General features: G+C 38.7%; 2 protein-coding genes across 4 annotated transcripts in view; one reads left to right on the forward strand and one right to left on the reverse strand.

Annotated features, from left to right (window-relative positions):
• The window catches only part of LOC126161634 (trithorax group protein osa-like), a 98,985-nt gene extending 95,253 nt beyond the window's left edge, over positions 1-3,732 (reverse strand). For both annotated transcript variants that reach the window (XM_049917594.1, XM_049917593.1), the window contains exons 1-2: positions 3,383-3,732; positions 3,193-3,269 (exon numbers count right to left, since the gene is read on the reverse strand). In XM_049917594.1, coding sequence (XP_049773551.1) covers positions 3,193-3,269; positions 3,383-3,442 — 137 coding nt within the window. In that variant the 5' untranslated portion in view covers positions 3,443-3,732. The remainder of the gene's footprint in view (positions 1-3,192; positions 3,270-3,382) is intronic.
• Positions 3,733-3,865: 133 nt separating this feature from the next.
• Positions 3,866-19,115, forward strand: part of LOC126161635 (mRNA (2'-O-methyladenosine-N(6)-)-methyltransferase) — a 160,707-nt gene continuing 145,457 nt past the window's right edge. Inside the window, exons 1-3 of one of the 2 annotated variants that reach the window (XM_049917595.1) lie at positions 3,866-4,142; positions 4,365-4,606; positions 4,712-4,864. In XM_049917595.1, the coding sequence (XP_049773552.1) occupies positions 4,403-4,606; positions 4,712-4,864 (357 nt within the window). In that variant the 5' untranslated portion in view covers positions 3,866-4,142; positions 4,365-4,402. The other variant, XM_049917596.1, reaches the window with a different exon arrangement.

Consider the following 19,115-nt stretch of genomic DNA (forward strand, 5'->3'; position numbering starts at 1 on the left):
TACAACAGAAAAAGTAAAAAACTCTAAAGCAAGAATCAGTGAAGGCCATTATGAGATGTCTTGCCATTTTCCCCAAACTGGGTAAAAAAAAAGAGGGGAGTTGAACTGGAAGTCTTTGTGAGATTAGACTTTAGTGAAAGGTGGATTTAAATAAAACGAAATTTTAGAAAATAGACAAAGAATTAAATGCAAGGCTGCAAGAATGAATCTTCTAATAGTGAAGCTTTTTCTACAAGGTAGGTCTGACATTAAAGACCTAGGTCATCAGAGCCTGGAAAAAATATGAACTTGTAGATGATGATTTTAGGAATACAAATAAATTACTTGGTACCAGCAGAGTTTGCACAGTAAAAAAGTCTTAAATGTAGGGCAGTATGAGAGAAATAATACAAATATAATGAAAGTACAATCATACGAAGCAAATAAAACTGATGGAAATGTTTGTTCCCTGAAAAGGTTGACATAACTGCTCTATTGACTGATGTGATATTAGGATGAGGCATAACTTCTTTAGCGGTATCCTCAATGGCTTTTTTCTGTAAACTTGGTTTTAATTAAGGAGACTGTAATGTAAAATTAAAGCCAGAAAATCAAATATGAGGGTACTAATATAGTTTTTTAAGAGAACAGATCATAACTGCCCACGCCATTTCGCTTTCATTTATTGCATTTGTATCCATACATATACACTCCTGGAAATGGAAAAAAGAACACATTGACACCGGTGTGTCAGACCCACCATACTTGCTCCGGACACTGCGAGAGGGCTGTACAAGCAATGATCACACGCACAGCACAGCGGACAAACCAGGAACCGCGGTGTTGGCCGTCAAATGGCGCTAGCTGCGCAGCATTTGTGCACCGCCGCCGTCAGTGTCAGCCAGTTTGCCATGGCATACGGAGCTCCATCGCAGTCTTTAACACTGGTAGCATGCCGCGACAGCGTGGATGTGAACCGTATGTGCAGTTGACGGACTTTGAGTGAGGGCGTATAGTGGGCATGCGGGAGGCCGGGTGGACGTACCGCCGAATTGCTCAACACGTGGGGCGTGAGGTCTCCACAGTACATCGATGTTGTCGCCAGTGGTCATCGGAAGGTGCACGTGCCCGTCGACCTGGGACCGGACCGCAGCGACGCACGGATGCACGCCAAGACCGTAGGATCCTACGCAGTGCCGTAGGGGACCGCACCGCCACTTCCCAGCAAATTAGGGACACTGTTGCTCCTGGGGTATCGGCGAGGACCATTCGCAACCATCTCCATGAAGCTGGGCTACGGTTCCGCACACCGTTAGGCCGTCTTCCGCTCACGCCCCAACATCGTGCAGCCCGCCTCCAGTGGTGTCGCGACAGGCGTGAATGGAGGGACGAATGGAGACGTGTCGTCTTCAGCGATGAGAGTCGCTTCTGCCTTGGTGCCAATGATGGTCGTATGCGTGTTTGGCGCCGTGCAGGTGAGCGCAAAATCAGGACTGCATACGACCGAGGCACACAGGGCCAACACCCGGCATCATGGTGTGGGGAGCGATCTCCTACACTGGCCGTACACCACTGGTGATCGTCGAGGGGACACTGAATAGTGCACGGTACATCCAAACCGTCATCGAACCCATCGTTCTACCATTCCTAGACCGGCAAGGGAACTTGCTGTTCCAACAGGACAATGCATGTCCGCATGTATCCCGTGCCACCCAACGTGCTCTAGAAGGTGTAAGTCAACTACCCTGGCCAGCAAGATCTCCGGATCTGTCCCCCATTGAGCATGTTTGGGACTGGATGAAGCGTCGTCTCACGTGGTCTGCACGTCCAGCACGAACGCTGGTCCAACTGAGGCGCCAGGTGGAAATGGCATGGCAAGCCGTTCCACAGGACTACATTCAGCATCTCTATGATCGTCTCCATGGGAGAATAGCAGCCTGCATTGCTGTGGAAGGTGGATATACACTGTACTTGTGCCGACATTGTGCATGCTCTGTTGCCTGTATCTATGTGCCTGTGGTTCTGTCAGTGTGATCATGTGATGTATCTGACCCCAGGAATGTGTCAATAAAGTTTCCCCTTCCTGGGACAATGAATTCACGGTGTTCTTATTTCAATTTCCAGGAGTGTATTATAGACCTATTATATCATTAAAGTACATGTCTATTTTAAAAATAAAAAGAAGAGCTGTTAGGTGTTACCCAGGTTGTCACCCTTCATCCTAATTGTTCACTGTGCTCTATGCTATAGTTCAGAATGTCACCACATCTAAGATTTCTTGCCAACTCAAAACCAAACTGTCACATTACAACCTAACCTAGACATTGCACTGTGCTATGGATATAGTGTGCCACAGCAATCTACATTAGAAAAGCTATTCAAGTTGCAGACAGGCACAATTAAAACACACTCACACAAAGCTTTCAGCCACAGCATTTGTCAGTAACGCACGTGTGTGTGTGTGTGTGTGTGTGTACCCAAAAGCTTTTTGTGAGAGTCTTTTAACTGTGCCTGTCTGCAACTTGACATGTCTTCTTCATAGGAAATAGCAATCTGTCTTTCCTACATTGTTGACATTCCTACATGCAGTTTCCATTGTTTGATTACAGAAACTATTGTCAGTATTCTGTTCTCTTTCTGTTGCAAATGTAAGAAGCCACAGTCCACAACATGACAATTTTATTGGATGTCGCCAACATCTGGTATTGGTTTGTTTAGCTGACCCAGTACTACTCTATCTAGGTCTGGAAAGTTGTCTACCTGGCTGGATCAGTGCTATATTTTATGTTATGGTAACTAATATTTTAAACATATTCTTCAAAAGTTAAAATAAAGGCAGAGCATATATCTCTGGTTCTTCTGCAGTCAGATGGAAAAAAAAATACAAACTTCAGGTTTGGAATGTGAAGAAACCATAGGCACCAAAGGGATTGTTTACTACAAATATGTGTTCACAATATATACAAAGTATATACACTCTTCCATAATACACGTGCTAGCAAAAAGGAAATGTACATGATATACATGGATTAACAGGAGGGCGAGAAGTGGTATGGTTGGTACTAAGGGTATCTCCAACGGGGTGTAAGGAACAAGCAGACAACATCAAAGCACTATTTTATGTGTAAATAATTACATACCTATGTATACTTTAATTTCTAATATTATGGTACTGTTTACACACAAACACAAATGAAGGAGAGAATCACTTACTGCATGCACTCCTGTGCTTTTCCCTTGCTCTGATATTCTTGGATAGTCTGAATAAGGTGGCAGTTTTCATCCAACATCTGTAACAGTATAGACGATCTTCGAATCTGCAATCTTCAACTTTATTTGTCAGAAGTAAATCTAACATTTTGTTGTAAGCGATTGTAAACTTGGTGCGTATACTGTACTTCACCTTCTGTATCTGCATGGGATTCGGCGGTGGCCTACCACGCTGTACGAAGGCGACAGACATGGTTTTCTTCACAACAAAACTAATCAACGAAGAACGAAAGTTTAAAATTTATCGCTACACAATTACTTCCCACGAATCGTCACAAACGCACAAAGCCGTAAACACTGAGTGAAAACGAAATGGCTGGTGTCAACCCAACAAATGCTATGTCTGCAACTCTCTAAATTCTATCGGATTCACCAAAAATGATACAAAAAATTATAGCGATGTAATCATCCTTTCCATCAAAGGAAGTGTTGCGCGCTTGCTTTTGTCACACTCTGACTATCAACTGAGTGCCTCTGTAACGTAAATATTGTTTTATTTCGTTGGCAATATCAAATAAGATCTTTAATACTTCCCGTCATTCCTTTCAAAATATTCCCTACCAACGCCAGGAATTCGTTCTGATCACGTGACATACTTCAGCTGTGAGCAAATGGCGTCGTCTTGGGTGAAGTACGCTTTAACGGGTTGCGAAAAAGATGAATGAAATCCCTGTTTTTGACGTTAAACCGTGGTTTGTATCACCGAAAAGTTGTAAATAGGTACAGGGAAGACGTACCTGTATTAAGTTTTGCGGTGTACGCAGTTTTCATCGCTTGTTTTGCATTTATATTTACGTGTCAAAAGTTTGTAAACAAAGTGGTCACGTAGTTTGACAATAGTGATGCGCGTTATCGACTAGAACTTTCGCCTTTAATGCTTTCCTGTACTGGAAGTGAGTGATTTTGAATTCAATTTTCATTTACTATTAATTAAAGTATCAGTAATTTTATAAATATTGTTAAATTACTGCTTTCTTGTGCTGCCGGACACACAACTTGGAATCGACAGTTTCGCCTTTTTTGATCGAGCATGGAAAATCTTTCAATTATTACGGTGTAAATAAAGAAAAGTGTGTGTCTGAAACTTGTTGCAGTTATTATCTGTATGTTTTTAGCTTAATATTAGTGAACTGAGGTTACTGTTTCCAACGCGATGAATGATATCGGCGGCAAGCAAGAAATACCCAGTACATCAACATGGGAAGCTGTTACGCAGGTACAACCGCTTTCACATCCACATCATCCAGAAAATTTATCGGTTCTTGTTCCAACACCCATCAAGATTCCTCCAGGAGTGGACCTTGAAAATGCTATGCCTCATACCGCACCATTGCCTCAAATTCCCCAGACCCCCCAGGTAACAAAATTATCATTATTATATGATCATCTGTTCGTTATGCAAAACATGACTCCGTAAAGGTACTCTTCTCGTTTCTTTAATATATATTCACTTCTAAAATAGGGAATTCCTGTTGGAGGATTCATTGATGACTTACCACCAGAACTGATACATCAGGGTTGGCGGAAGTTCTGGAGTAAAAGAGAGAACAGACCATATTTCTGGAATAAATTGACAGGAGCATCACTATGGGAGATGCCTCTTCCAAAACAACAGGTTTGTGTAGTTATACAACTTGGTAGTTAATTTTCCTCTGTTACTCAGAGCTATATGTTAGATGTTAAATCTGTAACCACTCTTGTGGATTGCATTGCAAAGGAAACAGTATATTTTAATATCATTATATGCTTGTTTTTTCGCTCACCTTCGATTTCCGTTCAGTTGATGGCTTTTGTGATAGCTTTTTATAGTATAGAATACTGTCTACAGTACTGTTAGTTTATCTATACATCTGAACTTGTGTAGTCATCTCCATAGCTATTTATATAACATAAACAACATTATAGACACCTATTTTTAGTATATCAAGTCCACTGAATGTTGTTTTTGAACGTCTAATCAAAATTAAATTATCAGTGTAGTTTTTCGTTTGCATTTTATTCATCTACATCTATATAAATTCTGTGTATGCCACCATACAGTGTGTGGTGGAGGGTACCCTGTACCACTACTTGTCATTTCTTTTCCTGTTCCACTTGCAAAGAGAGCGAGGGAAAAACAACTATTGATATGCCTCCGTATGAGCCCTAATTTCTCAGATCTTATCTTTGTGGTCCATACGCACAATGTATGTTGGTGGCAGTAGAATTATTTGGCAGTCAGCTTAAAATGCCAGTTCCCTAAATTTTCTCAATAGAGTATCTCAAAAAGGATGTCACCTTGCCTCCAGGGATTCCCATTTGAGTTTCCGCAGTATCTCTGTAACATGTATGTGTTGCTTGAATGTACCAGTAACAAATCTAGCAGCCTGCCTCCGAGTTGCTTCAATGCCTTCCTTCAGTCCAACCTGGTACGGATCCCAAACACTCGAGCAGCACTCAAGAATAGTTCCTACCAGTGTCTTAATGCAGTCTCCTTTACTGGTGAACCACTCTTTCCTAAAATTCTCCCAATAAACCAAAGTCGACCATTCGCCTTCCCTACCACAGTTCTCACATGCTCGTTCCACTTTGTATTGCTTTGCATCGTTACGCCCAGATATTTAAATGTCATGACTACACTAGTAATACTGTATCTGAACATTACGGGTTTGGTCTTCCTACTCATCTGCATTAACTTACATTTTTTCCACATTTAGGGCTAGCTGCCATTCATCACACCAACTGGAAATTTTGTCTAAGTCGTCTTGTATCTTCATGCAGCCATTCAACTTCAACGCCTTACTGTACATGACATCATCAGCCAAAAACCACAGATTGCTGCCACCGTGTCTGCCAAATCGTTTATGTGTATAGAGAACAGCAGCGGTCCTATCACACTTTCCTGGGGCATTACTGATGATACCCTTGTCTCTGAGGAATACTTGCTATCGTGGACAATGTACTGGGTTCTATTATTTAAGAAGTCTTCAAGCCACTCACATCTCTGTGAACTTATTCCATATGCACGTACCTTTGTTAATAGCCTGCAATGGGGCACAATGTCAAATGCTTTCCAGAAATCTAGAAATAGGGAATCTGCCTGTTGCCCTCCATCCGTTATTCCCAGTATATCATGTGAAAAAAGGACAAGCTGTGTTTCGCATGAGTGATGCTTTCTAAAATCATGCCGATTGTGGACATAAACTTCTCAATCTCAAGGAAGTTTATTATATTCGAACGGAGAATATGTTCAACGATTCTACAGCAAACAGAAGTTAGGGATATTGGTCTGCAACATGGCGGGTCCATTCTGTTACACTTCTTATATAGTGGAGTCACCTGCGCTTTTTTCCAGTTGCTTGGGACTTTATGCTGGGTGAGAGATTTATGATAAATGCAAGCTAGTGTCATAGAGTTCTCTTTGCAAAATTGAACTGGGATTCCATCCGGACCTGGTGATCTATTTGCTTTCAGATCTTTCAGTTGTTTCTCTACACCAGGTACGCTTATTACTTCATCGAAGTATGTGTTTTGTCTTCAAGTCACTTCCTCAGAAAATCAGAATTTGCAAGAAACCTCAGTGCAGACTTAATTGCATTCATAATAGGTTCTGGCAGTGATTGCTAATGCAAATAGATTTTTTTTATTGGGTTGTATGTAGTGCTTATGTGAAAAAGGTTTTTTAAAATTGTATTGTACCTTTCGTCTTTTGGTCACAGAGTATTCATTTGTTTGGGTCAGTGTATGGCTTGTGAAAGTACATTGCCCACACAGCACATGCTCCATTGCCTCTAAATTTCTTGTATATTTCCTTCTAGCTCTCCCATAATATAACTGAAGATTTCTTTTGAATGTGGCCACCACATTCCAGCTTTTCTATTGGAATGTTGTACTGTTTATTATCTGTTACAGCTTTGAGATAAGAAGACTCCCCACACCATTTCCCGAATGTATGAAAAGTTGGAAGTGGCTGCAAGTGTAGAGCTTAACATTTTAATATTTCAAAAGCATTCCTGATACTAATATCAAGATCAAATTTATACAAAGCATACATTAAAATTTGTAAATTAAGAAAATAACAGTTTTGAAAAATCGATTTTTTGGACCCAAATCTATCACATACTCCCTCAAATGAAATATAATAAACAAAACGTATCACCAACATTTGCAACTGATAAATACAAATGAAAACATCCTAGGTACCATCTGTGTAACATATACCATCTCACTTTGAATAATATCTATGGTACACCTTGTTCATTACATTTTTATTCACATTTTCACATAGATCTCATGGACATTCAGTTTTATTCAGTAACAACATATCTGTGGAATGTTCCACTCATTTGTACTTATTTGTGATGTAAATATTGACATTATTTTATCAATTTCAAAATTGTGTAATTGCATCTTCAGATGTCTGTGTGGCTCTCAGAATGAATCAGCCAAAAACTACACTGAGCAATTGAAGTAGTGTACACAACTTTTGAAGCAGATGATTGTAGTCTGCACTAACAACAGTTATATTTCCATTGAGACACATGTATCTGTCAAACAGAAACCGAAATGTTACAAAAAGCTTTAGTGTAATGACCCCTCTCTAAATGGTGTTGAGTGCAATGATTGCACATAGGTCAATCCAAGAATGGTATAGAGAGATTCATAAACATGTGAGATTGGAATTATGTAACTCCTAAGTGAATAACTACCATAGCAGTCTACTGCAGCAGTCTGTCTTAGATTGTTGATATTCCTACATGGAGTTTCCATTGTTTGATTATCTACATACCTGTCAGGCCTGATGGTCTAGCAGTAAAGCATTTGCCTGGAAACTGAGAGGTTGCAGGATCGAATCTCAATCAGACTATGGATTCTTTAGTCTTTGTTTTAACTTGGCCTTCTCTTCTCAATGATGCGAGGAGTCACCAAAACAACACATGGTTCCAATTCCACATTAAACTGTAGGTCCACTTTCCCCATTTGGATAACAGGAAGGATATGTGAGTTGCCGAAGTGGTGTCCAATAAAAAGGCTTGCACCAAGCCATTGAGCCACACGAAATTATTATTATTATCATCCACATAGGTACATAAATAAATTTGTACAGAACCCTCAGAGTTTCTCTCAATAATCCCATAAACTTGCACTTTAGAGCATTTGAGAGTATTCTGGAACGCTTGTAAACATTCATTAACATTTGTGAAACTTCTTGGAAGCTGGAGGACATTACAGAATAGACTCGAATTTCTTCCCTTGAAAAATTCATTGATGCTGTGGACTCGTGAGTGTTTGAAGTGGTCACATATTATCCATTTGTATGTGTCTGGGGGGGAGGGGGCAACATTCTTTCAGTGTCTCTCTCTCTCCCTACGACTCAGTGCCTTCTCTATGTGGTGAGTAACAACAGCATTTCCATTTCATATTGTTGTTATTACATCCCAGATTTTCTGTTATAAAAAAATCCAGCACTAAATAACAATATGGCATAGATATATTGCTACTCATCACATAGAGGAGGCATTGAGCAGCAGACAGGCACATTGAAAGAACACTGTTTCATATAATGAGCTAGACAAAGTACTTCTTCTGATGTAGTAAAACAAAGCAACTGTCTCTCTGGATACTAAGGCTTGACTACAAAACTAAGTAGTTGTCACTTGTCATCAGTAATAAAATCTGTTAACAACTATGTTCCTAAATTCCGAAATCAAGAATAAAATGTCTTTGCTGTAAGACCATTTTCAGTGAATGAATATTTTCACATGGTGAATTTTGATTCAAAATACAATTTCTTGGATTTCATAAAACACTCCACTAAAAACAGATTTTATTAAAACATAACTAACATTATGGTAGCAAAAGCTTGGTGGTTGGTATCCATTATTATCAGAGAATTTTAAGGCTAGAAATTCCATTTGCTACAACTTACAAGTATTTTTGACTGTGGTAATAATAATAACAACAGAGAGGAATGGAAGGAACTTCGTGGCCTATGATGCTTGTTGGTAGATGCTAGACCAAATATAAAACAGATTTTTAGAAATAGGCAATATCAGTCATCTCACTGACTCGCTATTTTACTAATTATATGTTATTAAGCTTTCATCATTTTAAACTGTTTAGCTAGGTGTCAGACATTGTTGGCGTATTGGCTGAGATATGAAGTCTCAGGTACGTTGTGACCCATGTCCCAGAATTATTTATGGGAAATATTGGTGCAGTCTTGAAAGAAGACCTAATCCAAAATCCTCACCCCTCCATTCTGAGATTGCACTTCCTCTCTAAGAAGTGTGGCATTTACAACATGTAAATCTAATACTCCTTCCCTTTCGCTCTGTTTTAGATGTGTACATGATAAGTGCCCTCTGTGTGCTAAAATTTAGTAGTTGCTGATATTCTGATCTAAACTATACTAAACTGTGTGGTCACTGGACTCTAATCCCACTCTGGCCTTCCAGATTTAGTTATTAAAACATACTGCCTAGGTCTCCAAATAAATTTATTACTGTCCGTCGCATGTTTCAACTCTTGCTAGATCTCTGTATGTTTGAGTTCAAAGGCTTCCATCAGAGCAATAATAATTATTTTGTAATCAAGACAAGAAGTATTTTAACACATACTGCCTGTCAAAAAGTGAAGCATCCAACAGACATGATCAGATGTCAGCGTAACATCTTGCACCCTGAGACTTTTGGCAGGTAGATGATTAGAGAATTATTGCACCTAGAGTGACAGGTGGAATGGCCACCAGAGTGCACTAGTGTTGTTTTTTTATTAATGTTTGTGCCAGGCCTTGTAGAGGGTATAAATGAGACATGAACATCATCAGGTGCTGAGTGACCACTTTGAAAGATACAGAGATGCTGCATACTTGTGTGAGACAGTGTTATCAGTACCTTACAGAGTTTGAAAGAGGCCTTATTGTGGGTGTCAATTTGTCCAGCTGGTTGAATCTGGAAATATCCAGATTTGTGGGGCATTTGGATGTGACTGGCCTGAAATGGAATGCATGACACCTGGAATACTCATCATCAAAGTTCCATTCGACCATATCTGACCACCAGACTGTAGGATCGTCACATTGTGCAACGCAAGCAGCTGCATTTGAAGTGGTGCCATGGCCAGGAAGCCTGAGCTGCTGAGGAAAATTATCACATTCTCTTCAACAATGAATTGCATTTCTTCACTATCCTAAATGAGCTCTGTCAGCAGTGACCTGGGAAAGGTCTAATTCTTCAGTTCTGGAGAGGCACAGTGTTTTTATTCACATCATGTCATGGAAAGCCATCGAGTATGACTTCATGTCACAGATGGTAGTTACTGGAGGAAATCGTGATGGCACACTTGTATGTCGTGGACATCCTGTATCCATCTGTGTTACCTCTCATGTGACAGTATTATGGTGCTAGTTTTCAACAAGGCAATGCTTGTCGACATAAGGCACACAGCCAGCGTGCCTCACGTGAGTATACAATGGTATTATGACTCTTTATCCAATTGAATTAGTGCATGCATACTGACCAGAGGGGTTGCATTTCTTTTTGTCAGGCGTATACATAATAATCACATTGACAAACATATGGCTTCTGTAGAGAGGCAGAAGCCTTTGCAGTAGTTGCAACGGTACTACAAATTGATGAAAACTAGGGAAAACTGCAACCTTTACTTATCTTAAAGACATGCAGCTCTACTGTATGGTTCTATGATGATGGCATCCTCTTGAGCAAAATACTCCAGAGGCAAAGTATTCAGGGTGGGGCTACTCCGGAGGCTCTCTTCACCAAGAAAAACAAAACTGGTATTCCATGGGTCATAGCAAGGAGTGTTAGATTCCTTAATCAGGTAGGTAGTTCAGAGAATTTAAAGAGGGAAACAGGTAGTTTGAATTAGATGTAGTGGGGCTTAGTGAAATGTGATGGGAAGAAGAACAGATCTTCTCATCAGGTGAGAATAGCATTCTAAATACTAAATAAAATCTAATAGTGGATCAGAAAATAGTAGTGTGGTTAAGCTACTATGAACAATGTAGTGAACATATTAGTGTACCCAAGATATACATGCATGCATGCATACATACATACATAAATAAATACATAGATCATACTACAAGTGTTTATGCCAACTGACTCCACAGATGAAGAAATTTAAAAACAATATGACTTGATTAAAGCAGAAATTGAAAGAATGTATGATGTGGTTAAAGAAATTATTCAACTTGTGTTAAGAGAGACAAAATTGTAATTGTGATGAGGGACTGGAATTTGATGGTAGGAAAAAAAGGAAAGGAAAAATGGACTGGTGGAAAATAATGAAAGAGGAAGCTGACGTGTAGAATTTTGCACAGATCATAATTTGATCACACTAACACTTGGTTTAAGAATTATACAAAAAGGCTGTATGTACAGAAGAGACTTGGAGGCACTGGAAGGTTTCAGATTGGTTGTGTAATGGTAAAGCACAGTTTCTGGAACCAGATTTTAAACTGTTATACATATCCAGGGGCTGATGACTCTGTTCCAATTTAGATTATTAACTGTAGATTAAAATTGAAGAAACTGTAAAAAGGTACAAAATTAAACAGGTGCAGCCTGGATAAGTTGAAAGAACTAAGTTGTTGAGAGCTTCAAAGGGAGCAATAGGCAATTGTTGAGTGATGTAGGGGAAAGGAATATGGAAGAAGATGAGCATGTAGCTCTGAGAGGTGAAGTAGTGAAGACAGTAGAGGACCACATAGGTGAAAAGAAAAGCCCCTGGATGGATCTTCGCTATCACAGGAGATATTGAACTTCATTTATGAAAGGAGAAAATATAAAAATGCAGCAAATGAAGCAGGTGAAAGGAAATACAGACATGTAAAAGATAAGATTGGCAGAAAGTAAAAATGGATAACGGACTGTTGAGCTTATAAGCATCAATGATTGTTGGAAAGGTAGGTGCCATCTGTTGGAGAAATAGAAACCTTTTGAGAAGGGAGAATCAGTTGCATTAGTATCAAGAACTCATGTGGCAAGCCAGTACCAAGTATAGAAGGCAAAACTGAAAGGTGGAAGGGATATGTCGAAGGGCTATACAAGAGAGTGAACTTCAAGACAGTACAGCAAGGGAAGAAAAAGTAAATGAGGATGAGATGGGAGATGTAAAAAATTTACCTAAGTGCTGAAAGATCTAAGTCAAAACAAAGCACCTCAACTAATTGACATTCTGTCAGAATTATTGAGATGGGAGAGCGAGCCATAACAAAACCACTGCACCTGATGTGTATGGTATATGAGATAGGTGAAATACCCGCAGACTTCAAGAAGAATGTAATAATGCCAATTCCAAAGAAGAAAGGTCTTGACAGTTTTGAATACTACCAAACCATTAGTCCCTTGCAAAATGGTAACAAAAATTATTTACAGAAGAATGGCAAAAACTGGAGGAAGATCAGTTTGGGTTTGACCCTACAACTTATTATAGAAGATAAGATGACAAAAAGTAAACCTACTGTAATAGAATTTGTAAATTCAGGGAAAAATTTTGACATTGTTGACTGGAATACATTCTTTGACATTCTGAAGATAGTAGGAATAAAATATAGGAAGCAAAAGATTATTTACAATGTGTACAGAAACCAGACTGCTGTCATAAAAATCAGGGGTGTGAATTGGAAATGAATTGGAAGCAAAGGTTGAGAATGGAGTAAGACAGGATTATAGTCTATCCCCAATGTTTGTTCAGGCTGTACATTGAATAAGCAAGAAAGGAAACCAAGGAGAAATTTGAAAGGGAATTAAAGTTCAGTGAGAAGAAGGCAAACCCTCAAGTGCGGTGCTGTCATTGTAATTCTGTCTGGAGCAACAAAGGACGTGGAAGAGTAGCTGAACAGAATGGATAGTGTCTTGAAAATAAGGTACAAGATGCACATCAACAAAAGTAAAACTAGGGTAAAGGAATGTAGTCAAATTAATTCAGTCAATACTGGGGGAATTAGGTTAGGAAATGAGGCATTAAAGGTAGTAGATAAATTTTTCTGTTTGATTAGCAAAATAACTGATGATGCCAAAGCAGAGAAGATATAAAATGCAAACTGACTATAACAAGAAAAGCATTTCTCAAAAAGTAGACTTTTTCAATATCTGATATGAATTTCAGTGTCGGAGTATAGGCTTGCAGGGAAATATAACACACAAGAAGAGAAGGGAAGCTTCTGAAATGTGGTGTTACAGAAGAATAGATGTTTAGATCAAGTAACGAATGAGGGAGGACCAAACCAAATTGGGGAGAAATGAAATGTATGGCACAACATGACTAAAAGAAAAGATCATTGACAGAACTCATCCTGAGGCATTAATAAATTATCATTTGGTAATGGAGGGAAGTGTGTGTGTTAGTGGGGGGTAAAAATTTCAGATGGAGACCAAGGGATGACTACAGATGCAGATTCAAATGGATATAGGTTACAGTAGTTATGTAGGGATGAAGAGGTTTGCACATGATAGACTATTGTGGAGACCTCCATACCTGTCTTCAGACTGAAGACCGCAACAACAGTGGTCATGGACTCATATTAGTTTCTGTTTTTCATTAATAAATTCCAGATTTAGATTTTCACATAACTCAGTGGAATGGCATCACATGTATTCCTGAGCCAAAATGAAACCCAAACAGACAATTTCCACCTAAAAATTATTGGCATCTGTGTTTTGGAAGAGTTTTGGTGTCCTGAGCCAAAATGAAACCCAAACAGACAATTTCCACCTAAAAATTATTGGCATCTGTGTTTTGGAAGAGTTTTGGTGTCCTGGTAATCCACTTAATGCCACAAGGGACAACAATGAATTCAGCTATATACTGTGCAACCTTGAGGAAGCTCCAGCATGCCATATGCCATACAGTATTTAATGACATAATCAGTTGGCATCTAATGTTTTGTTGCTGCATCTCGAATCAAAACCCCATTGTGCTCCTCAAACTCAAGAATAAATCAGATCCTTGGGACGGGAGCAAGTAGACCTCTAAGTGTAGACCTTGCACTTAGTGTACAGTCTGTTTTTCTAACTGAAGAGAGTTTTCTTTGGTCAGCTGTTGACATCAGTGAAGAAATGAAAAATCAGTCGAAGACCAGTTGTATTCATGTGCGCAAGAGGAGGTAAACAAGTTAGTAAAACAATATTGAAAATGTTTAAACAGTGGAGAATAATATGTAGAGAACTAGCCAAATGAAATAAAACAAAGTTGGCAATATCTGTGTTAGTTTTGTTTTTGCTGCAAAATAGACCTTACTTTTGAAAAAATCCTTGTTTTATACCATATCAGAGTGATGTGGGAAGACAGAAATTAATCTGCCACACTCTACTTTTGAAAAGCTTGAATAATTACCAGTTAAAATTTCATGAAAGTGTGTAAAACCAATAACAGTTCCAGAAGAGCTTCTGATGGTTGATGATAACACGAATAGGGTGCAAATAATAATAACCTAAAATTGTCTGTGACACTTTGATCCTCACTCAAACCCAACAATGAAAGTAATATTTTGAAGATTGTAGACATAATATAACTCCATGTATGTACTTGGATTAAACTTAATGATTACATTATGAAATGGATTTGCATTTTGTGACTCTGGGTTGATGTCCACTGTTTGTGACAAATAAAAATTTGAGCCGGAATGGAACTCCGGATTTCATGCTTATCGCGAATGGTAGCTTTAACCTCTTTCGCTATCTGAGCACATCTCCAGACCAACCCAAACTTCAGTGTGTTACGGAGTCCTGGAGGCATGCTCGAATAGCTGAAGGGGTTAAAGTGAGTGCTAATGATAAGTGAGAAATGTGGGTTTGAGTCCTGGTCTGGCACAAATTTTCATTGTCACAAACAGCTGATGTCAATCCAAATTTACGAAATGCAAATCCATTTTGTAATAATTATCACAGCTACAGTTGTCAGAAAAGTGTCTGTTCCTTCAGACATGCACACATGTAATGTGAAGATACAGACACTATGTAAACACAGACATTGTAACTGCAGTGATGTAATGGTAACATACTACAACATACACAGTAATTAAACATTCTTGAGTGCGCATGTAAAACAGTTACCTCTTATTCTCAACAGATATTATTTTTACTCTCATGTTTTCACTGAGCTAAACACAAAATTTTTGTCAGCCTGTGCATTACCCTTTTATTCCCAATCCACAGTTTCTGTACCTACTTCTGAAATCTAATATTGAAAGAGGGGGAGGGACCAACTAAAATTCTGCTCTCCTGATCCTCCATTAGGTTATTTTGTTTGAACTACATCATCAGATGCTCTTACTCTTAGTCTTCATCTTGTTTCTAATAATAAATGCACACATTTGCTAGTGTAAGAATAGTACAGGACATGAACCAATCATATGCCTCATGCAGGACTTGGTTTTCCTCCAGAGCCTTTCAGTCATGACTTGTGGATGGCTACAGTGGCACTGTAGTTCAGACAATGAAGGAAAATTGGGGGAGGGGGGATCATATCTTGCAAATTTTTGCACAGTGCTAGGAGGGAGTGTCAGGGAACAACATAATAAAATCCTTTTTTTAAAGTTTCTTGTAGAATTTCTTGTAGAATAACTCAAAAACATTGGCACCTAGTAAAAATCTTTCCGAGTATAAAATTAAACTGCATTAAATTTCCTACAAAAGAAGTCCTATTCATTTTTTCTGTGGGACTGATAGTTTCTGTGTTGCAGGTGGGGTGGAAAAATCAGTAATATTATTTTCACAGTATAAAATTAATTTTTACCTCTAAATGAAAAAGTAGGTTAAAAACAAATATTAAATTGTGTTAGTGCATTAGAGCTGGATTAAGGGATAAATTATGTTCTGAGGATGTAACAGGGTGAAGAGGGATGAATGTGTGAGATAGAAGCATGAGGGAAGGGAGAGTGCTGGATTGCGTTCATGCAAGTCCCCTCCTTCATATGTCTGCAGACTGAAGTTCGAGCAGGTGATTCCGGCAGCTGTACGTTCTGTGAAAGGCAATTTTCCCCACTACAAGCACTGCCCAATTTTCAGTTTGCAGCCAGATTATATCTTCCCAACATTTTGTGTCGAGGTTGCTTATGTGAGTAGATAAGTTACTTCACTGAGCTCATGTTTGTATAATGGAGTTATTTTCAGTTTATTGAGTGAGTATTTTTTGCAGGTGGGAAGTGAGCTTTTATGTAAAACATGTTCCTGTGAACAATGGCTGGGAAATGTTTAACTTGTAAGTGAGATGTTTCTGTGATCTTGTAGTGTTGGTGGGAAAGGGATAGAAAAATGTGACACTTACTGCTGTATGTTGTTGACAGCATATTGTAAAGCCATATATTTGTGTTGTAATCACTTGATGGTGAATTAGTGAATGACCGGATAGTTACTGCACTTCTCTCCCCATTCATTGTGTTGCTTGTAGGGTGCAGAAATCTTTTCCATTCAGGAATTGCTGGCACTTGTAGAGTGGGCTGCCTTTAGACACATCCACATTGTATCTTCCAACATGGATGTGACTGTGTATGATGCAGTGGAAGTGGTCACGTTCAGATGTAGAACATTATTTTCTGTAATGTGTTGCTTGACTTATGTTGAAATATCTGAAGTTCTATAACATGTAGGTGACCTGTGGTAGAGGGATGCAGTTTAACCTTCTGAATCTCTTCAGATGTTGAGAGAGCTGAGAGTGAGATGACGCATTTGATACCTCTCAAGGTGTGAAAAGTATTCCTGACATTGCCAGTGGAGACAATGAAATTGACATTGTCGAATACATATTGACAGACTCTTTAGTCTGGTAGACAGTTGTCAGCTCACCTTTTGACCTTTTTTTTTACACACTAGCTTCTTAACAACTACAAATAAGTAATCAGTAAAGGATAAATAGCTCTTCTCTACAAACATGAACTTAGTGAAGTTGTTGTGGCTACTCACATACAAGAATTGGACAGGGAATGTGCTGAGGAGGTATAGTCTGTCTGTAAACTGAAAACTGAGCACTACTGATAATGGGGGAAGTTGCTTTTCTTGGAAGTACACTACACTACCATACAGCAGACTAAGAATCAATTTCCACTATAGCAGTGTAGAACAGTGCGCTGTGATTTATGTAAATTCTATCCGTATATTTCTTTTGTTGGTGTTATTAGTAATTCAACTTGCATTCTATGAAGTGTTAACACATTTGTGTAAAATAAATATCCACTGGGCATGTATGCATACCGTGTTGCCAGTGATTCATAAGGTGCATTGTGGACGGCCGACATAACTTTGTCAGACACCACGTAGTTGCTTCTTGTGACATGGTGGGACAAACAGAGTGGGAAATCATCTGCAATCTTCTGTTTGCAGACCTATGAAGGAGGGAAGCATGTGGACACAGTTCTCAAGCCACATAGCCCTTCCCCCACCCCTCACTTCACACCATTTCACCCCCGGCACAACTTAGCTCTTAATATGGCTGTGCTGCACTTAGACACAGTACATAGTTTAGTATTTGTTTTTAACCTTCCGAGTTTAAAGATAAACATTAATTTTATACCATTAAAGCAATAGTTTTAATAATCTGCATTTTTTTCCATCCTTTGCAATGAGGAAACTGTTAGTCTTAGAGAAAAAATGAATAGGACCTCTTTTTGTAAAAAAATTTAATGTAGTTTAATTTTGTACTGGGAAAAACTTTCACTGGAATCCACAGTTTTCGACTTATTCAAGAAAAATGTAAAAAGCTACCCTTAAAAGCCCCCACCCCAATGCTCACATACCACGGGCCAGGTCTTTAAGCATGTTGTTCAGAACATTTCCTCCTAGCACAGTGCAAAAATTCATGAGTACACAGTTTTTCCCCCAATTTAGCTTTTTTGGTCTTCATTGATGAGATATTAGTTCTCTTCAGGCAAGGGGATTGTAATGCTCATTTCATCCATAGAATTCACAGGCTACAAATGCCCTCTTGAAAGTAAGGATTAAATGTCTAAAAAAGGCAATTTTTTGTTAAAACACTATAGACTGAATTGTTGAGGAAATTTCATGTTTATCTATATTGGGAGGTCTTTAGAAATTAGTTGATACTTTAAAAGTGATTAAGCTACTGGGGAAGTATCAGATTGCAGGCCCTTCATTTCAGATCAGTCCAACTGTGCCATCAGGAATAAACTCCTTAATGCCATTCACTGAAGTAAGTGTGTTGTGAGATCACATAGTTTATTCTATGTAGAAGATAGACTACGATCAACATTTTTGCAGAAAGTTCATACACTGGTAAAAATTACATGAACAGTGTGCAACCAATTAGTATGTGCACACATTGCTGACTGATTAAAATCTTCAAGAGAGATTTTGGTCACACTAAGTGCTCTTCTATTTTCTTTCTCCCGGAGGTGTTATATTGTCACTGTAGCATAAGAGGCTCTTGAAATGTAAGAAGGGAAACAAATGACAAGTTGAAATCTTTAGTCATTCCATGAAGCATGAACAGATAAAGTAACTGGTTAATTCGAGGGTTCCAGAATCAAGTAGTGTTCTGGCAAACAGTTTAACTTGTTACAGAAATGTTAAGTGAATTGTGACTTGCAAAGAGCATATAGATGTGAAAAGTGAAGAACTGTTAGAAGAATGGGAAACTAAATGAGAAATAGTTGCGAGGAAAACACAAATGATTAAATAGTGAATTAGAAAATTTTATTACTTTAATACTTTCTTAGTCAAGTGATGTCACAATATGCTGAATGTTCATCTGTGTAAGTGTAATACAGTGCAATTTTTCTTATGTCACTAGTATGGCCAGAATACTTTGTATGCAAAAGTAAACCTACCAGTGATAAATTCAGAGGATCAGTCCATGAACCATCCAATTGCAAGGAACACATTGTCGTGTGTCACAGGTTCATGGCA

The sequence above is a fragment of the Schistocerca cancellata genome, chromosome 2 (genome assembly GCF_023864275.1).
Source record: "Schistocerca cancellata isolate TAMUIC-IGC-003103 chromosome 2, iqSchCanc2.1, whole genome shotgun sequence".
Classification (NCBI taxonomy): Eukaryota; Metazoa; Arthropoda; class Insecta; order Orthoptera; family Acrididae; genus Schistocerca; species Schistocerca cancellata.